This window comes from Cyanistes caeruleus, chromosome 18 (assembly GCF_971803275.1).
Source record: "Cyanistes caeruleus chromosome 18, bCyaCae1.hap1.1, whole genome shotgun sequence".
Lineage (NCBI taxonomy): Eukaryota > Metazoa > Chordata > Aves > Passeriformes > Paridae > Cyanistes > Cyanistes caeruleus.
In genome coordinates this window covers 10,632,910-10,651,419 of record NC_141718.1, presented here as the reverse complement: position 1 = coordinate 10,651,419, position 18,510 = coordinate 10,632,910, and the positions used below count along the sequence as shown (strand labels likewise).

Below are 18,510 nucleotides of genomic sequence, written 5' to 3'. Positions count from 1 at the left end.
GGACTTAAGCCTGATTTAAAAACCACACTTCAGTTCTTGTTTGAGCTGGTTAATGACTTTCGTCTCTCTGAAATACTGTGAGGTTTGGTAGTTTTCAGTATGACTCTTTGTCTGTTTATTCTTCACTTCCAGTCTTTTGGGAAATTAGCTGTTACTGATAAATACTCTATTTCTGTTTTTAAGATTCCTGGGTTTCAGTAAATCCAATTTACTGGCCCAGTTCAGAAGATCAGAAAGCCAGATTAGAGAAACCAAAGGAGTGAAGTATAGCTCTTTGAGCATGGGAAATCGTTATAAGATTCTTGCTGGTTTTAAGTCAAGAAAACACAGCTGGCATCCAAAAATAGAAAAGCTAAGTAGAAAATTGGCTTGTAACCTAACAGAATGTGCCAGCAGAAGTTATTTGTGTTACAAACTTCAGTGTACTGGATCTTAAACCTGGGCTTTCAAATGCATGGTGGCCTAAACATTTCCTCTTGATTTGTTTTGGGTTTATTTTTATGCTAACTGGAAAATAGATAGATTTGCAACTGATGTACATGGGAAATCAGGAAACAATTCTAGGATAAAATTCCTCAGAGAATCTAGTTACAGAAACTGTTGATAGTATCTAGAGGAAGCTCTTATCAATGAAACTTTTCACAGACATCAGCAATTTTGACGTTCCCAGGTATGATAACTGTTCACTGTTGGGCTTTTTCAATTCTCCCAGTCTCAAGGTTTTTCATCCATTTCACAGTTGAGAGAGAAGCTCAGTTTCAGTCATAGACAAAAACCTGTTAGTTGGGGTTGTTTTCATGTCTGGCTAATGACATATCAATGATGTGGATGTTGAGAGAAAATAGAGAAGAATAATTAGAAGAGGAATTACAGAAGTAGATCCTTGGGACTAAAACCCTTCACTTAGTGCAAGCAAGACTCTTAGACCCCAAGGTAGTTATTTGCATACCAAGAACTACAAATGAAGCTTACGTGGAAGCTGAGAATGAGCCATGTTCTGTAAAATTAATCCAGGCTAAGTGTTTATAGAGAAAACTGAAGGAACCTCTACTCTTTGTGGAGCATGGGAACCTCTCAGGTGCTGGGCAGTGTCAGGGACCAGTGGGGAATGCCATCCTGCAAATAATTTAGCAGATAGCTAAATTATATAGCAGATTATTCATAGCAGATGAGATGAGAATTCACAGCGTTAATGCAGAGAACTGGAATCTCCTTGCAGTTGTTAAACTTTAATTTCTGCATTTAAAACAAAGCAGAGCTATATCAAAAACAACCAAGCCATTTCCACTAGGATAGCATGATTTTAGAGGAGGTCGTTTTTAACTGAGAATGTTTGGTATTTTGGTAGTTAATTCAGGGTTTGTAGCTTGTTGGTGACCCCATACTCAAAGGTTTGTGCTAAGCCATTCTCAAATCTGTTTCTTGGTTGCTCTTGTTGCAAAGTCAGAAACTTCCAGGGTGCTGTTATTTATTCTAGTTCCTGTTGGTGCTTCCTTGCAGCAAAGGAGGAGAGTGTTTAAAGGTGGTCCCTTCTTTGGCAGCTCAGCTTTGCTCTTTCCCACATGATTTAGCCTGGTGTTGGCAGGTTTGTACAGGCCCAGCTTGATCAAAGTACAGCTGAATGAAAGTCCCATCCACGTCCTGGCAGCGTTGGGATTCCTTCTTGGGCAGCCACAAAAGGATGTCTGGCCATTCTGAGCTGGCTCCTGTGGTGTAGGTTTGCTGTTTTGGGAGAGGGGGGGACAGTGGAGTTTAGCAGTTCCAGCATCATCTTTCCATGTTTTCTGTCTTGAGCCTGAGACGTTTTCTCTCCTGAAGGCAGCTGAGAAGGGGCTTGTGTGCAGCTGTGGTGGCAAACACGGCTGGAGTCACACCTTGGCAGGTTGGTGGTGGCAGTCGCTCAGGAGCTACTTGTGGTGGTTACTGGGTGGAAGATGCCATCTGTGTGGAGATGAAGGTCTCAATGACGTTGTGAGTGGATGGCAGCAGCTGGCTGTGGCTGTTGGTGGAGTCGGAGCTTTGGTACAGCACCAGGCTGCTGGAGGACACTGCCAAAGGTACAGGCAGAAGTCAATTGCAGATTCTCATCAGTCCCCTAATTGTGTGTGCACACCCCCCACTTCCAGCATGGCTGTGCTCTCCTGGCTTAAGGGCAGAGCTGCTTTTCTGTGTGTTTTGTGTGCTGCTGAATAGCTGGCTTGGGTCCACAGCCAGCCTGAAAACATTGAGGGCAGCAATCTCTAGAGTGTTCAGTTCTAGGAATTCCAGTTGATGTCCCAGTTCTCCTCTTAGAACTGGGATGACCCAATTGGAGCCTTCACAAGAGAGTCTTGGGCTTCTCAGCCCTGAAAACTGCCCACAGGACTGGGTACTCATTGACACTGATTTTGTTGATATTTTTCAAAGTATTTTCCTTTCTAGATTCTGAAGGGGCCAATTTCCACAGTCTGGCCTTACATGGACTCTGCTCTGAATCTTCATTGTATTGACTTTTCAAACCCCTCAGGACACTGACAGAGCCAATTCAGGGAATTGTGAACCCAAATTACCATTTTGTAATTGTATTTTACAGTGTTGGCAAGAAAAACTAGGCAATACATGGCTTAACAGCCACAATAGTGGCTGCTGCTCTTACCAGCAGGGCTCGAGGTGAGGCGTGGGGCTGGCTGAAGGTGCTGGATGGTTGTGTCCTGGTTCTGTAGATGGATTGTTGGTGCCTGTGACACTGGTGTGTGCATCCCAGACTCAGTGTGAGTCTCTGAGTCAGGTGTGAATGCCTAAAGAAAAGAGAGTTAATAGTGCCTGGCTTCTATATCCCTTCTAACAGCTGTGAGAGAAGCACTGAGCAGGGGCAGTTTCTGGGGAGATGAAATCCTCCTTGGTGATGCAGTGAAGAACTTGCTCTAGTGCCCCCAGTACTGCAGCTGGTACCAGCAAGGCCAGGAGATAAAAAAGAGGCTTCTGCTGGGATGGCATAGACACACCCAAAAACTCTTTGACATGCAAGGGGCTGCCTGCAGACTGGTGCAGCTCTCAGGAGGGGGAACAAAGGCTGAATAAAGGCTGTTACCTGTTTAGTTGGTGTCAGGTTGGTCAGGGCGCTGAGATTGGCCGTGTCTGTTATCACCATGGTTTGTGGTAAGAGGCCTGTGTGCGTGTATTGAGTCACTTCAGATTTGGGGCCGTAGAGAGCTGTATATGAAAGAAAACAACATCATGTGGATGCTGGAGCTCTGGCTGAGTTGTTCTCCTCATGCAGTGGGACCTGCTGTCTGTCTCCAGAATGCTGGGAGTGGAGGGACAGGGAGATAAATGCAATAGAAAAATAATTTCATAATTAGAGCTACAATAACAGAGGAGAAAAACAGAGAGCTGTAAGCTCAAGGACCAGCAAATGCTCCAGAACAGTCTCTTTATTTTTGTTTACTTAAGCAAATGAGCTCAAGTTCTTACCGTGAGGGTTCTGTATCTGAGCCATGGTCGCCATGAAGGGGCTCTGGTTGATGTGGCTCTGGACTTGCTGCATGAGGGGCTGCTGGTAGGATGGGTGCAGTTGCTGGGAGAACTGGACAGGCTGCAGGGTAGTGAGGCTGCTCCCCATGCTGTTTATTACAGGAACACTCTGGGGCTGGGTTGAGGCCAGGCCTGGAAAACAAGGATTGATGCCAGTGGTGTCCCACACTGCAGGAAGAGAGTGGCTACTCTGCAACAGGGACATCTGAAACAGCCATTGTGGCAGCCTGTCACTGCAGGGTGATTCCAGATCCTGCTTTTCAGGTGTTCTTTTGGTTGTCTGTGTTTAAGAATAGATTTCATGCCTGTGAGAGCAAAGTGGAAATGTCCAAAAACTGCATAAACCCACCTCTGATTTCCAGGGCTTGTCCTTGTCTACATCCTTGTGTACCAGTATAGCCCCTTTTCAAGTTTAGTGATCACCAGGGAGGCCTTGCTCGGAAATAAATTCAGAGCATCACCTCAGTGCCCAGTTAATTTACTCTTTTTGTTTTATGAAGCTGTTGGCAACAGACAACTAGGCTGTAGCTGTCCAGCCACGTAGAATGGAGTTTCAACTCTTTTTGCTAGGGCTGCCAAATTAAGGAATTTGAATCAGTGAGAGAGGTAGAAGGTTTCACACATTACTGCCCATTTCCCACAGCTGTCCAGACCCTGTTCCTGTAAATCAGCAGGTCTCCCCAGCACTCCAGTTTTATCTTTTTTTTTGTTTGCACAGAATTCAAATCCATATCATAATCTTGGGAAGAAATGAAAATTAGTTCACAGCTGTCACCATGGAACAAAACAAGACATCTTTTTTCCTGGGAAGAAAGTGTAAGAGAAGAGTATACATTTTATTTTCCTTTCTCTAATGAGATGCACTTTGGCAGTAGACTAGTTTTGGAATGAAAAGGAATCTCATAAAAGTCCAGAAAAGCTGTCAAAGTGAAAAATACAAAAAAATACTAATTACTGCTGTGGATTCCAAAGGCATATGCTTCTCTTTGCAGGAAGTGGAATGGGATGTTTTGTCTTTCAAACACTATAAACATGTTTCAATTTTCATCATTTTAAGGCAGTATTATACTTATATTTGGAAAGATGAAGAGCAGCAAACCAAAACATTGGCATAGAAATAGATTGTAAAAGTCTCTTAAAATGTGGGTTTTGTGTATAACTTAATTCTAACATGAATGAGGAACATCTGTCCTTAATCCCACTGGTACTTGCCAAGAGTGCTGCTGATCTTTGGTGACAATTTCCTCAGGTTTGTATCACTGCAAGGCTGTGAAAAGGGGGCAGGTAATGGTAACAACGAGAGGCAGCTCTTCCTGCAGGTGCTGGAAGCAGAGTCACTGCAGCTGCTACTCACCGATCACCAGGGTGGAGGCTCCGGTGTTGGTGAAGGCGGGTGTCAGGGACGGGGTCTCGCCGGCCCCGATTGCCATCACCCCCGGCAGGGATGCCATGATCAGGTTCTGGGTCTGCTGGCTCAGTGTGTGTGGGCTTTGCTCTAGGCTGTGCAGGGCAGTCAGGGTGCTGACAGGAGGGAGAGTTCCGCCAGGAGCTGATACCTGTGTGAGAGGAGAACCCTGAACGTGCTGCCTGCAGCAGGCGAGTCCCAAAGCTGTGATAAACACCTTTTTTCTTGTTCTTCCCCTTTGCTAACTGGAAAGGCTTCACATATCCTTGTCTGCAGTTTCTGTGTGCTCATTGATTAACTAGCACAGGTCAGCTGTTGACATACTAAGAGTAAATCCCTGCTGGTTTAGTTCTTCCAAGTTTAAGAAATTGTAAGAATGTGATTAAGCTCACTGCATTCTCTGTAGGAAAAGATCATCTATTTCATAGCTGAGGGCAGAAGGTGAAGTTCAGAGAAATTAAGAGGCTCATGTAACTTTCAGCACAGAATCTAGGAGTTCCTCTTTCTTTTAGAGATCTGTAGTCATAATCTTGTTGAAGAGCAAAAAAGCATTCTAATAATTTGGCTGATAGAGAAAGCTAAGTGCCTTATATTATACTTCTCTCTCCCCTCAGACAAAAAGCTGTAAGGAAGCTTTAGTAAGGATATGCACCAAGAGGTTAAACACTGGGACAAACCACCTTGATATCAGTTCTAGAAGACAGACATAGAAGATTTTCAGGACCTTGTGAAAGACTAATTTTCTTCAGCAAGAGACCAGAAAGCCAGCAAAGTGAGTGACTGATGAGATTTAAATCATACTTATTTTTAGCAACCTTAACTTTGCCTCTGGCCAGCCTGTGCTAATGCAGACTTCTGCTGACTGTTTCTCTGAAAGCAAGGGAACGTGTGCAGACTGAAAATGATCAGTCATGTAGTTCTGGTGCTTCTTTGTAATGGTGGGGGAAAAGATCTGGTCAGATCTTTCAGATGATCTCTGAAGGAAATTGGCTTTGAGGAAGCAATCTAGTTATCCAGTACATTTCTGCATCCAGGCTGTTTGGCTTCATCTTTACAGGTAAGATAGATGTAACTATGGGTTTGTGTTCTGGTAACCCCACTGGTCTGATCAACTCTCTTGAGATGGGTAGAGTCCAAACTGGAGTTAGAGATGAGATGAGAATCTCTTTGTGGAAAGGAAGAGAGAACAGGGTTTCCTGGGAAGAAGGAAATGTTGCCATACCTTGAGTGCTGTGTTTCCAGAACAGACTGTTTTAATTGCTCATAAGGAAATGTCTTCGTGTCTTTCATGCTCTAATACCTGCCAGTCTGTGGATCTCAGGGCTATTGATCTTACTTGGTCAGTGTAAAGTGACTCTAATGTAACATACAGTTATATAAGATGTTATGTAACAATATGTTACATATGACTATGTAACATAAGAAGGTGGGCTTAAGAACATTCTAGAAAAAAATACCCATGAATAGTTCATATTATGAGCACAGGCAGATGATCTGACATCTTCCAGTCAGCAGAACTGAAGCACCCATCACTTACCAGCTTAGTGTCTGTGCTCAGCAGGTTCTGGCTGGGCTCCAGTCCAGGGGGAGAAACCTGATGCAGGATGGTTTGAGTGGTCACCATGGAGCTGTTCCCATGGTGGTTGCTGCTGGAGGACTCTGCCTCGCTGGCTGGCTGCTGGTTGTACCTCACTCCTGCATCACAACAGGAGGGAAACTGGTTGTCACAAGTGAGAAACTGAGAAACTTAGGCAGCCACTAAATTCAGTTTCCTTTGCAGGCACTTGTCACCAGATACTTGGGCAGATACTTTGTGGTCAGTAGGGGAACCAGAGGAACAGGCACTCACACCCTGCCCTGACTTTACCCTGTAATTTGGTGTAGCTGCTCCCTCAGACACTGCCTGGCTGTGAGTGCTGTGGGGAGCAGGAAACCACCCCTCTGGATGTGGCTGCAGAGAGGAGTCTCAGTGAGATCATCTCTTCCCAGAGCAAGGGAACCCCCCAGCTCTGCCTGTGAAGCTGAAAAAACTGTGCACTTTTTGGGTGGAGAGTGACCTTTCCTCATGCCTAAAACCTCTGTCACAGAGTCTGATGGGGCTGGCATTGAAAGGAGTAAGGTGCACACTTAAAGGGCATGGAGCTGACTTCTGATGGGCAGTGATGACTCCTGGAACAGGAAGTTTGGGGTTGATGCCTGCCAGCTGGGGGGGCCTCACAGTAAGTGAGAAGCTCTGGCTGTGGGTTTTGTTACTGAATTTTATCTCCCTTGACATTCTAGCCACTCTCTTCACCCAGAAACATGGTCTCTTTGTCACCTTTGTTCTTCCCTTGTAGCAAATCCGCTTTTTCTATCTGTAGATCCATTTCCTAAAGGGTTGGACTTGGGAAAGAGTTCGGATGACTGAGTTTGGGGAGGTTCACCCCTCTTTCAGATCTCCCTCTGGTTGTTTCTTACCGTGAACTTTGCTGGGTGAGAGAGCAGGTGGTGGCTGGAGGGAGGAAGAGCTGTGGGGAGTTAGAGAAGGGGCAGAGGTGGGCTGTGGTCCACTGAAGGTGTCCATGGCCAGCTTGTGCCGGAAAGCCTCCTCCTTCCTGCGATTGGCAAACCAGTTGTAAACCCTGACCTCTGTCACCAGGTTTGAGCCCAGCCCCTGGGCCTGAGATGGGGAAACACCTCTCTGAATACACTCTGCCCTGTTGGGAAAAACACAAGAAGAGCCTTGCTGAGCTGGGCTTAGTCAGAGACAGAGAGTAAGTGCACAGCAGAAGGTAGCTGTGGTCTTGCACACTCTGTGGAAGGGTCCTGCAAGACCTGGGGCATTCCTTGAGCTCTGTGGACAAGGAATGATCAGTGGCATTTAATTCAAGTGTGGCTGGTGTCAGCAGTGCCACTCAGTGCTGTACCTTTGTCCTGCCTCCCAGCGGCCCCAGCAAACCCCAGGAGTGCTGTGCCCCTCTTCCTCAAAGACACACAGCCACCCTTACCTGTTGCACTCCTCCACCAGTGCCTCCCTCTCTTCTTTGCTGGGGTTTTTCTGCCTCTCGTAGGCTTGGAACAGGATCTGTTGTGAGGCAGGACCCCACTTAAAGCGGTTTCTTCTTCCCTTCTTGGTGGGCAGGTCATCTCCCATGGGCTCGTCTGTCAGTATACCCTGGCCAGCGTGTGTGAATTCTGCAAGTGCAAAGGGGCAAGGGAATTTTTTCCTTGAAAAAAAAACGGAGTAAGGACGAGCAAGGGAGAGCAGAAGCCTTTGTGAGACTGAGACAGGGCAGCAGTTGTTGCCATACTTACGCTGGGCCACCTCTCGCTGTTTCCGGACGTACCAGGTGTACAGGGCTGCCCGTTTTTGGGTCTTCATGGGAGTGCCCTTGTTGAGGTGTTGTGAGAGGTGGGATTGGTTCAGACCTGTGGTGTCCACCACCTCGCGCTGAGGGATGTTGTGCTGCTGGAGGTAAGACTTCACCATCTTTGCTACTCGCCAGGGATCCTCTCTGGAAGGAAAAGAAAACATTTCTCAGGGGAGAGAGATCAAACACCTGCTCTCAGCAGACCCAGATTTCAAGGAGGTGCAGTAGTAGCTCCTATGGGGCACTTGTCCATCTTCACCATCACGTTTGGTCAGGCCAGGGGAGAAAGCTGCTCCTCGATGTGCTTCCTTGCGCAGCTTTGACCCTGTGTGCAGGGTAAAACTGTGTGACATTGGAAATATAGTGCAAAAGGTATAGCACTGGCTTCCTTTGAACTGCTGTCTGTACACACTTAGGGCTGCCCTTAGGAGGAGGCTTTGCTTACCAGGGGAATTTCTTTCTCTCTTCCCTTTCCCTACATAACTTCTCTATCCCCCTCTCATTAAAGCAGATGGGGCAGATGTACTGGGTTTTCCAAGACAGATTGATTGTGATACTAGACAAGTTGACTCATGCCCTGATTCTGGTCCAGGTTGTGTTGCCTGCAATGATTCAGCAAATGGAAACAGGCTGTCATTATACTGTGACATGACAGCTCTTTATGCATATGTATATGACAAATCATCCAGAATTATGTTCTTACACATCTGCTACGTGTTACTCAAACACATTGGTTCACACCTAGATCTACTCAGAGCTTCCAAATGAAATATAGAACTAAAGGCAAATCACTTATGCCTACTATTGCTGCCCTCCTTTGGGTAACAGCTGAGGGAATAGAACTATTTGAGACCTGCTCACAAAATTTGAGGAACAGTTTGGGATTTTATAATTAATGTGATCCTCTGTGTTTTATTATCTCCAGTTAGAATATCCATTAAGGTTCTTGAGGAAAATAGAAAAAAACGACTGTGACTTTATGTGTATTGATTTCACCACAGCAGAAAGTCACAATAGAAATAAAGATGCAAAACTCATCAGTCTAAATCCAAACAGTGCCAGAGCATCTCTGCAGAATAGCTCCTGGCTCACTTTGAACAAGAGCATCCTTCTGAGCCTTCTGTGTGAAATGTCTGGAGGAAATGGTTTGCAGTGCTGTAGGAAGACACTGGTGTCATATTCAACCCCAGCATCAAAGGAGCAGTGGGGAGAAAAAAAGGTACCTGGGATGGTGCAGAAACTGTCACAAGAGCACACATGTCTGAGCAACAGGCAGCAACTGTGCTGTTCATGGCTTTGTTGACTCAGGAGGTTGCTGGAGGCTGCACAGTGATAAGGAGGACAAAGTCCACACCTGTTCTCTCAGTACAAACACCCTTATCTCTGTTCCCCTGCAGCCCCTCTCCCAGGGGCTGTGTAGTCCAAGACTGCTCCACAGCAGTTAAAGTGTGACACAAATGGTGTCAGTTACAGCTTTTTGAAGAACCTGCTTAAAATAGAACATTTGTTTCTCTTTTACATTGGAGCACTTGCCATAGTTTTTTAGCATCTTCCCTTAACTATCTTTGTCTTTCAAAAGCCTCATATTGAGCTGAATTTAAGAAAGCTTTTGTTTCCTCATGTTTGGGTGTTTTTTTATTGTTGTTTGTTTGTTTGGTTTTGTTTTGTTTTTTCTCCTGCTGCCTAAACCAGTCTTCTGCCTTTGTACTTGATAGTCTGGCCAGCACCTGCACCCTGTGTTCATTGTCCAAGTCCCTGTGAGAGGAGAAAAGACTCTGACTGGGAAGCTGTCCTTTGTGATTTGAGCTCTGGCTCAGATGGGAAGAGGAAAGGCTGTGTTGCCATTGATGGAAGCCTCTGTTATGTGTTAGTTCCTTTCTGCTGCCCAGCTGAGCCAGTTTTGTCTCCCCTGTCGAGATCCTCACTTTGTGGCAGGAATAAACCAGTAAGTTCTGGGAGTCTCTTCTCACAGTGGTTAAAGACTTGTGGGTTTTGTCTTCTTTTGACATGGCAGGGAGCTTTGTGATGCAAAATAGTGCAGGGAATCTTAGTACAGTGTGGTTTCCTAGGACAGCTGTATGAAATCCTGGCTACTCTGTACATTGTCAAAGGCCAGTCTGCAAAACCAGTGCAGCAAGTCCTTTAGGCCCAAGGCTACACCACAGTCCAAGTGATGACTGTCTGGCCAGCTGAACCCTTGCTCAAATACACAGTTCTATCTGCAGAGCCACCATCACAGGCTAAGACATCAGAAGTTGAAACCTTTTCTCTTTCACTGGCTATGAGACTATCATTGACTCTCAAAGGGGAGGATTTCACTCTAAGCTGAGTTCTCCTGCTTGTTGCAGTCAAATCTCAATTGTTTCAGTGAGTCAGAACTGCACAAATGGGTCTGTCTTGCCAAGCTCTCCTTCCCTATCTCCAAGACTGTTTTCTGCCTTTTAGTTTTCCTTTTTCCTCAGATGCAAACTGTCTCCCCACGGTCTTGTTCTCCAGGGTCTAATCTGTCTCCTAGTTATAGCTTTTACTTCCTTCTTCTGAAGTCTTGTTCTCCTGCTCTCAGTTGCTTATTGCAATGTGAGCATAGCCCTTCTCCATGACTCATCTCCACCACAGGGGCCAGGGTCTTCTCTCCATGTCAGCTTCCCATTTTCTTAGTTCTGAGGTCACTTTTTAAGGGCGTTTTCACCTCCCTTTTGTTACCTGAACAATAAGTAACCCAGGTAGTTAGTTATAAACTCAAAGGGAACAAGAGGCTGGTTGATAATTTATAGCAACATCTCAAATTTAAATGGAAAGTAAATATCAAGTTGTTAGCATTAAAGAAAACCCATTTCAGAGAGCTGGAGATGTAACGTTCAGGGGACCTTCTCCCTCCTTCACTCTTCCTGACTTTATTTTTCCTTTGTTCTTTCCTTTCTTCTCCTCTTCCTTATTCTCTCTCTCTCTCTCTCTCTCTCCTTCTTTCCTGTCCTGATTCTTAGGTGGGAGAAGCCTTCATTTCCCTGAGGTGGGTTCTGAATTGCTGCTTTGGACCAGACCCTGCTCAAGCAGAGGTTCAGAGCTGTGAAGTGCTCAGGACCATCCCCCGGCCCTTTCCTCTGGAGCTGCTCCACAACCCAGAGCCCAGCCTGGAGCCGGGCTGGGCAGAGGGAAGGTAAGACCATCATCCTGGCAGTGTTCCTTTCTGTTGAACTTGGCCTGGTTTGCCTCATCTTGGTTTATATGTGGAAATGAAAGGGGTGTGGCAGCTTCATCTCCAGATTCCCCAGCTAGAGCCATTCTAAGCAGGGGGAAAAACTGGACCTTTGTCATTATATATCTTTGTTTTCTTTTTTCCTCTTGGAAAACATGCTTTTATCCCTGCCTCCAGGGGAAATCTATTGCTTATCTCAATTTCAGTCTTTCCTAATGGAATTTCACCCCTTGCCCTACAGGTGGATTGTTGCTATACCTCTCTCCACTTGCTTTGCCTGCAGTAGTATGATCCCTTCCCCCAAGGTAGCCTCCTTCTTGCTTTATATTCTGGGAATATCTGGGAGTTTCTCCACACAGCTCTACCTCCCTACTGAGTCATTTATTTCTTATCATAGATGCAATTTGTTTTCTGTGTGGATTGATACAGAAAGAATGTTTTTATTCAAACTGTAAATCTACGGGAGATCAATGAGACATATGAAAGGACAAAATGAAATTATGCTAATTCCCCTCTAGAGAAACCTTTATCTGAACTGCTTTTAGCATGTTTTCTCTGTAGGGACAAAATCTAATCAACACCCATGGGTGCACACAGCCCTGTGGGTGTATCTTCTCTGTTCTACTCAGCTTTGACCAGAATTTTTCAAACTGGTTTCAACTTCAGTGGTCCTGTGAAGACATAGTTGGTCTCTCGATGCTGTCAATTTTTTCTCTTTCTAGCTCCTGGAAAGCCTAATAATGGACACTTTTCTTGATTCTACTTTATAAAGCAATGGCTTTATAAGCAATGTCTGCAGTTACCACAAAACTGCCCACAAGTCAATCTCTCTGTTAAAACTGGGTCTGCAGACCAAGAATTGTTAATAATGCCCAAAGAGGCTTCTGTTTAAAGGGAGAATTGCCTCCATCTGGTTTTTGCATTTGAAACCCTTGTGTAGATGCTGAAATAGTTGTGCAAGCATCGACCTTTTTCTGGGAATCCCTGGGCATGGAGATTCTTGCCTGCCTTTCTTTTATCTATTGCTGGAAGTAATTGCTACCACAGACTAATCTGCCCTGCTTTACAATACTTATAATACTATTTTAAAGGACATTACTTTTCGGCATCTATTAATGGAAAGGCTTGATCTCAAAACCAAAATAAGTTTATTAGTATATAACATCTTCTTAGGGTATTATCAATCCCTGATACTGATTCAGATGCTTTGAATAGATTTTTAGACACACTGTTGATTTGATGAGAAATTTGAAATATGTCAATGCAGGCTTCCTACTATTTTCATTTTAACTTGATTAATTTTGATCTATTATAGACCTCCATAATTGTACTTGTAATTTTTTTCTGAAACTGAGGCTTCTGGTGTCTTCATACTGTCCTCAACAGCAGAAGTGAATTGCTCTATCCTGTAGTGGGGGAGGCTGTGACAGAAATCTCTGATGTTTCAGAGTAAAGCCTTTGTAATTAAGAGCCAGTGTGAGGCTTAGGAGATCCCTGTCCTTGCCCAGTCTCCTCTGTGCTGTCTCAGGGGTTTAGGTAGGTCCTAGAATTTGTCTGTACCTCAGTTTCTATTTGTGAAATGGAAATGCTGCCCAGCAGACTGACTGTTCATCAGAAAGTGCTCATGTCACAGGTTTGGAAGAGAGGTAAGACTTGTGGTGAGACTGGTAAGCACAGGGAAGACTGGCAGCAAGATCCTAGAAAAGCAGGGAGGATCAGAAACCAAAAATGGTGCTGCAGTGAGGGTGACAGGAAGGAATTCCCTCCATCCATGTGTCTGTTCTTAGCAGATGTCACTTCAGTCCTGCTTCACCCACTCATTGGAGAAAAAGGGACAAAGCCAGAGGGGCCTTCCTCAAGTTCCACACCTTCCTTTCTGGAGAGATACTTGATAAACCATCAAAAGTTAATGATCAAAAAGCTTATCAGGGTCTTTTCATCTATAAATTTATAAGACAAAAGAGAAATAATAAAGCCATTGGATAATTAGTAACTAGCCAGGGCCCGCCCGGTGCCACTGGGCTCAAACTGCCCCAAGACCTGTACGCAGACTCAGGAAGATGAGAAGGAGACAAGGATGAGGGGAAGAAAAAGAGTGGGAGGCAGAGAGAGAATCAGCCAAGGAAACAACAAAATGGGAGGAATAGCAGAAGAAACAATAGTGAGGAGAGAAGAGAAACAGGTAAAAAGAACCTGAAAGATGTAAAGGAAATAGAGAAAAAGATGCAGAGGAGCTGGAAGTGCAGAAGAAATGAGACATACTGGGCCAGGAAGAAGACTGAATTACTGGGAATGTTTCCCCACCCAGGTAAGAGCAGATCCAGTGAATTTTCCTCTCTTAGGTTCTGCACAGTCATCACTCCCAATCTGCCAACGAGCTTTCTTTTCAGTATTTAGAGTGAATGCTAACTCTTGTCATGCTCTTTTCTTAGCTCTGGCCTTTTGTGGTGGGATTTGATATTTTCTTAATATTTTCTGTTGATTTCCTTTGCTTGTGAAAGAGAGTGATTAGAAAGCCTGAGAAATTCCATAGCTGGATTTTTAGAGAAGATTTTATGTGCAGGATGTTGCTGCCCCTCTGTCTTCTATCAGCTTGTTATTTCAAAATAGCCCCAAAACAGGCAAGAATCTGTTGTGATAGATGGTAGGATGGGCCTGATCCTTGCTTGGACAAACCTCTTGCGTCTCCCATGGGAATTGTATCCCAGTAAGAATCCCAAATGGGAAACTGAGTGAATGTTTCTCTGAGTCTGTTGTGAGGCTTATTGGTTCAGGGAACATTCCCTGCCTTTTGATCTCAAAAATGCTTATATGCAAAGGCAAATTTGTGTGGCAGCAAACCCTGGAACTGTTGCTGTGTATGTACTTTGTAACTGTGACAGTTCTACAGATGGTAGAAGCTCACTGTTCTGTCCAGGTTTTAACCTCAGCATGTATTTGGTGTGTGCTTTTTTGGTGGGGAAAAATCCCCACCAAAGTCAGGGAACTTCATACTCAGAAGAACAACAAGATCTCTTGATTTGCTTTGGCCAATAATCTATAGCAAACCCCAGTGAAAATAACAATATCATTCTCCTTAAATACAGCAGGGAAATGTTACAACTTCACTGTGTCATTTATACAAATAGAGCACCAGCTCAGCATGACCAGGGTTTTTTTTCTTTCCTGAAAACTGAAACTGTGAATTGTATTAAAAATTTAAATTCTAAACCTAACATTCAGTCAAAGAGATGAGAGTTACACAGGCCTTGGACTATGCTGAAGCCTGATGCTGTAAGCATGTCAAATACATAATCAGGCTCCATAGCTTCCTTCATGCATTTTAAGTGAGATAAAAGGAAAATCTGAGCATTTATAAAGCATTTGGGGGTGTTTGGGGGCTGCTAGTCCTGTCATGGATGAAGACTGTGCAGCTAGATCAATTGTGAATACTAGGGACACTGAGGAGAAGGGGAAAGGAAAAGAGAGTTAGAGGGAGAGCGCAAGAAAGCGGCAAAGAGGAGCAGTAAATCTGTCCTTACTGTAATAGTCTTTCCACCACAGCCTTCTGGTGAGCAGCCTCCTCAGGGCTCAAGTTCTCCAGCTCCTTCATTATTGGAGGGGTAAATTCCTCTCCGTCATCTGAGGTTTCATCTTCTGACATCCTGGACTCCCCCATTCCGTTGGGGAGGTTGGGGATGTCGGGACAGGGCTCCCCTTTTTCAGTCTGGAGGGCATTGATAGCGCGCTGGCTTTCGCTCTGGAGCCCGTAGGGTTCCGCTTCGCTCAGTGCCTTGATCAAGGTCTCCTTGGTCAGCCCCGACTCCAGCAGCGCTTCCAGCAGCTCCACTTGGAGATGAGTCAGCTTCGAGACCATGGTCTTCAGCCTGGTGTCTCTTGTTTGAATTTCAGGTTATCCTGCTTCCAGCTTCCCTACACCATGTTCCTGAGGTAACACGCCCGACTGTCAGGAGAGTGGGCACAGCACAGCCTCCCGCCTTTACACCCCCCCAAAAAAACAAAATACAAAATTGAGCCACTTCAGACCCCCCACGACTGTCCTGAGCCAGTGCTGATAAAGGGACCCTTGGCTATCTGTTTACATTGGAGCAAATGTAAATTCTCCAAGGTTCATATTTATCTGTGTGCTTTAGCAAGTTACTGAACTTTGGACTTCAGCACTGCCGCAGCAGTTCACAAAGTGCAGAGGGAGAGAAAGCAGGGGGAGGGGGAAAGGCAGGGAAGCAGGAGAGAGAAGGAGAAGAAAATGAAGGGATAAAAAATCCACGGCATGGAAAAGTGAGTATGGAAAGAAAACTAGGAAGATGGGGATGCAGAAGCATGGCTTTCTTCTGGCTCTGTTAGTTTTGGACAAGGAAGGAGGTGGAGTACCAGAAGGAAGAGCTGTGCTTGGCTGCCCACGGTTCAGGACAAGGTGCTGCTGTTGGAATATCACAGAACCTGCTCAGAGCTCTGGCAGTGGTGAAGTACAGCCAGTGTCAGGCCCTGCCAAAGGCTTTGGGCTGACAGAAAGCCACACTGGCAGCTGCAGTGGCCTTTGTGCAACCCCCAGCAGAGGGCGAGGCGACCACTGGCTTTATGTGAACGTTCCCAAGCCTTGCAGCTTGTGTTCTGGGGCTCCAGCTGGTTTCTGTGGCAGAGCATCAAAACTTGAGTGGCTTCTTCAATTCTGGCTTTGGCTTGCTGGGGATCTTGATGTGCAAATTCTAGTAGTACCTCCATTTTACCTTGCCATGTTTATTGCTCAGCTATGAGCAGGAGCAGTGTTTCCACATAATTTGGGGGATTGCAGGGCTTGCCTCTGTGAGCTTGTGATTGATGTATTTGGTAAAGGATAGCCTTGGGTGCTGGGTCATGTTCAAAATCCCTGCTCTATCATCAACTGTCCTGCTGCTTCTGATGAGTGCTCTGGGCAAGCTTGTGGTGTCCCTTTATCATCTGCCTCCATCCCTTCTTGATACCAGCCCTGCTCTGAGGTTCTGCTCCCACCTGTTGGGTGATTTCCTAAAACATGATCCTTGGCTTGGCTGGAATCGCTTAAAACAGCTCTCCAGGGATCTGTATCACTAAACTGTCCTTTCTGATCTGAAATTATATGAATGAATCTATCTACTTTGAGTGGCTGAATTAGGGACTAACTTGATGTGCACCTGTGGACTCGATGCACGAGTGTCTCATGCGAGTGATTCCTTGGAGGATGTAAAGCTGTTGTCTCAATGGAAGCTTGCCAAGGGCAGCTGCCTTGTCTGTACACTCCCATCAAGCCTGAGCTAAAGGGAGCCTGCTAGGGCTGTCCCCAGACTGGGCAGTGTCCCAAGACAGTGCTGCAGAGGACCTTGGTCCCTGTTTTCCTTTGTGGGCACCGCTGGCCAAGCTCTCCAGGCTCCTGAGTCAGCAGCTGCAGGACAGAGTTCCTGCAGAGGGACTCTCCTCCCTCCAGGCACCGGGCGGGGCTGTGTTAACTCTTGCCTTTTATTTCAGATCTGCTCTGTGCCCGGAGCACCACGTCCCCTCCCTGCAGGGCGTTAACAAAGCTCTGATGGATACGGACGACTTTGTGTGGCTAAAAAAGAATTAAGAATTCCGAGTCCATGTAAAAACATTTATTGTAAGAAATTTTCTTGTTTACATTAATGCAAAAAGACAACTTCAGCTTCTAAAGATTTTTTTGGGGTCATACTCTTAATAAAGAGTTGTGCTGGTTTTGCACTCATCACAAGAGCATTTAAAGAATGGTGAGCATTTTTTTGCATTTTACCATCAGTGTGTTGATACAATTTCCATGCATTTTATTTGATATTACAGTTTTCCTTTATTCCTGCCCCTCAAGTAGACATGACAACATTACTGGCAATTTTCAATTGTAATTACAGTATCCAGCCATGACACACAGTTTCTGCATGATATGTCCTTATAATTCAAAGATTTTGGAAAGGGACACACCAGATTGTGGAGCAATATGTGACAGAGGGGATGCTGTCATTCTGTGTTACTTATTTCTGCCTCTCTTTGGCATGGTGATCTCTTCTACATAAACCAAGGTGGAAAATACTACCACTGTTCTTGTTAAAAAGACTTTCCATAAACCTGTTGAATATTTGAGGGGCAATGGGGACACAGATTAAGTTTAAACAAAGAAAAGCAATATTTGTCAATGGAAGCTGTAAAGAGAATAAAGCATAGCAACAAATTATGTCTATATGATGTGGTTTCAAGGATTCCTTATCCACACAGAAGTTCTGATGCTGCTGCTTCTGCTTGCCTTGAAGACCTTCAGCTGTAGAAGTTCTTTTTGAACTTTGAAGTCTATAAAACGAGAAATGCACATCTGTTTGTCTGATGGGACCTCCCAGAATGCTACAACTGGATGCCATGTGGAGAACACTTAGCTGAACAAGGAAACATTTAAAATACCAACAAGGAGGTAAATATTCTCTGTCACTTTATCCTGAAGAGCTTTTTCCCTTGGTCTATCAGAATTGTCCATTTTAAACTATAGGAGCCTGGACAATTAGCAAAAAAAACAAATAAACTGACCCACTTTCATCATTCCATTCATTGGAACCTGCCAGGCTGTGCCAGTGAATGGCTCAGCCCCACTGAGTATCTCAGATTCCTCAGTGCAGGAAAGCCAGTGAGCTTTTCAGTGTTTCTTAAATGTTAAAAATAGCTAGTGGTCAGACTGAAAGAGATTCCTGTTGTGAATTAGCCAGCATCCCTATTTTATAGCCTGGCATTAAGGATTGCAATATCATATTTCTCAGATTATTACAAGTGCAGTTGTGAGGTGATGAAAGAATAGCAGAGGTCAAGGGTGGAAATTAGATTAAAGTTCTATTGGAGAAAGAGCTCAGTTGCAGAGTGCCATAATCAGACAATTCTCCTGTAGCTGAATTGTACTCAGGGATTGTGCCTTGAGGATGAATATTTGAAATAAGGGGACTTGGGTTTCCTATACACATTTTTTATCTATTACAACTGCTTACTATATGTTAATTTCCTTAATTGTAACCAATTGTAACTTGATTCTCAAGTCACTCTGATTA

General features: G+C 44.9%; 1 protein-coding gene and 2 long non-coding RNA genes across 6 annotated transcripts; 2 read left to right on the top strand and 1 right to left on the bottom strand.

The window, feature by feature from the left end:
- Positions 1-1,213: 1,213 nt before the first annotated feature.
- HNF1A (HNF1 homeobox A) lies at positions 1,214-17,137 on the bottom strand. Of its 4 annotated transcripts, none has more exons than XM_086855659.1 (10): positions 8,714-8,900; positions 8,213-8,412; positions 7,906-8,092; positions 7,376-7,614; positions 6,456-6,613; positions 4,868-5,069; positions 3,454-3,645; positions 3,071-3,192; positions 2,636-2,777; positions 1,214-2,048 (listed from the first exon to the last, which is right to left on the bottom strand). In XM_086855659.1, the coding sequence occupies exons 2-10, from the start codon at positions 8,385-8,387 to the stop codon at positions 1,921-1,923; spliced, it is 1,545 nt and encodes a 514-aa protein (XP_086711785.1). In that variant the 5' UTR covers positions 8,388-8,412; positions 8,714-8,900; the 3' UTR covers positions 1,214-1,920. The 4 variants fall into 4 exon arrangements, with proteins under 4 accessions (XP_086711785.1, XP_023804264.1, XP_023804263.2 ...); XM_023948496.2 differs by lacking the exon at positions 8,714-8,900 and adding an exon at positions 14,986-17,137 and having other exon boundaries at positions 1,833-2,048; XM_023948495.2 differs by lacking the exon at positions 8,714-8,900 and adding an exon at positions 14,986-17,137 and having other exon boundaries at positions 1,833-2,048; positions 7,906-8,412.
- LOC147649938 (uncharacterized) lies at positions 13,687-17,028 on the top strand. Its single transcript, XR_015277699.1, has 3 exons — positions 13,687-13,772; positions 15,356-15,394; positions 16,946-17,028. It is a non-coding gene; the product is annotated as an uncharacterized LOC147649938 (long non-coding RNA).
- LOC147649937 (uncharacterized) lies at positions 17,120-17,753 on the top strand. Its single transcript, XR_015277698.1, has 2 exons — positions 17,120-17,199; positions 17,699-17,753. It is a non-coding gene; the product is annotated as an uncharacterized LOC147649937 (long non-coding RNA).
- Positions 17,754-18,510: the final 757 nt, after the last annotated feature.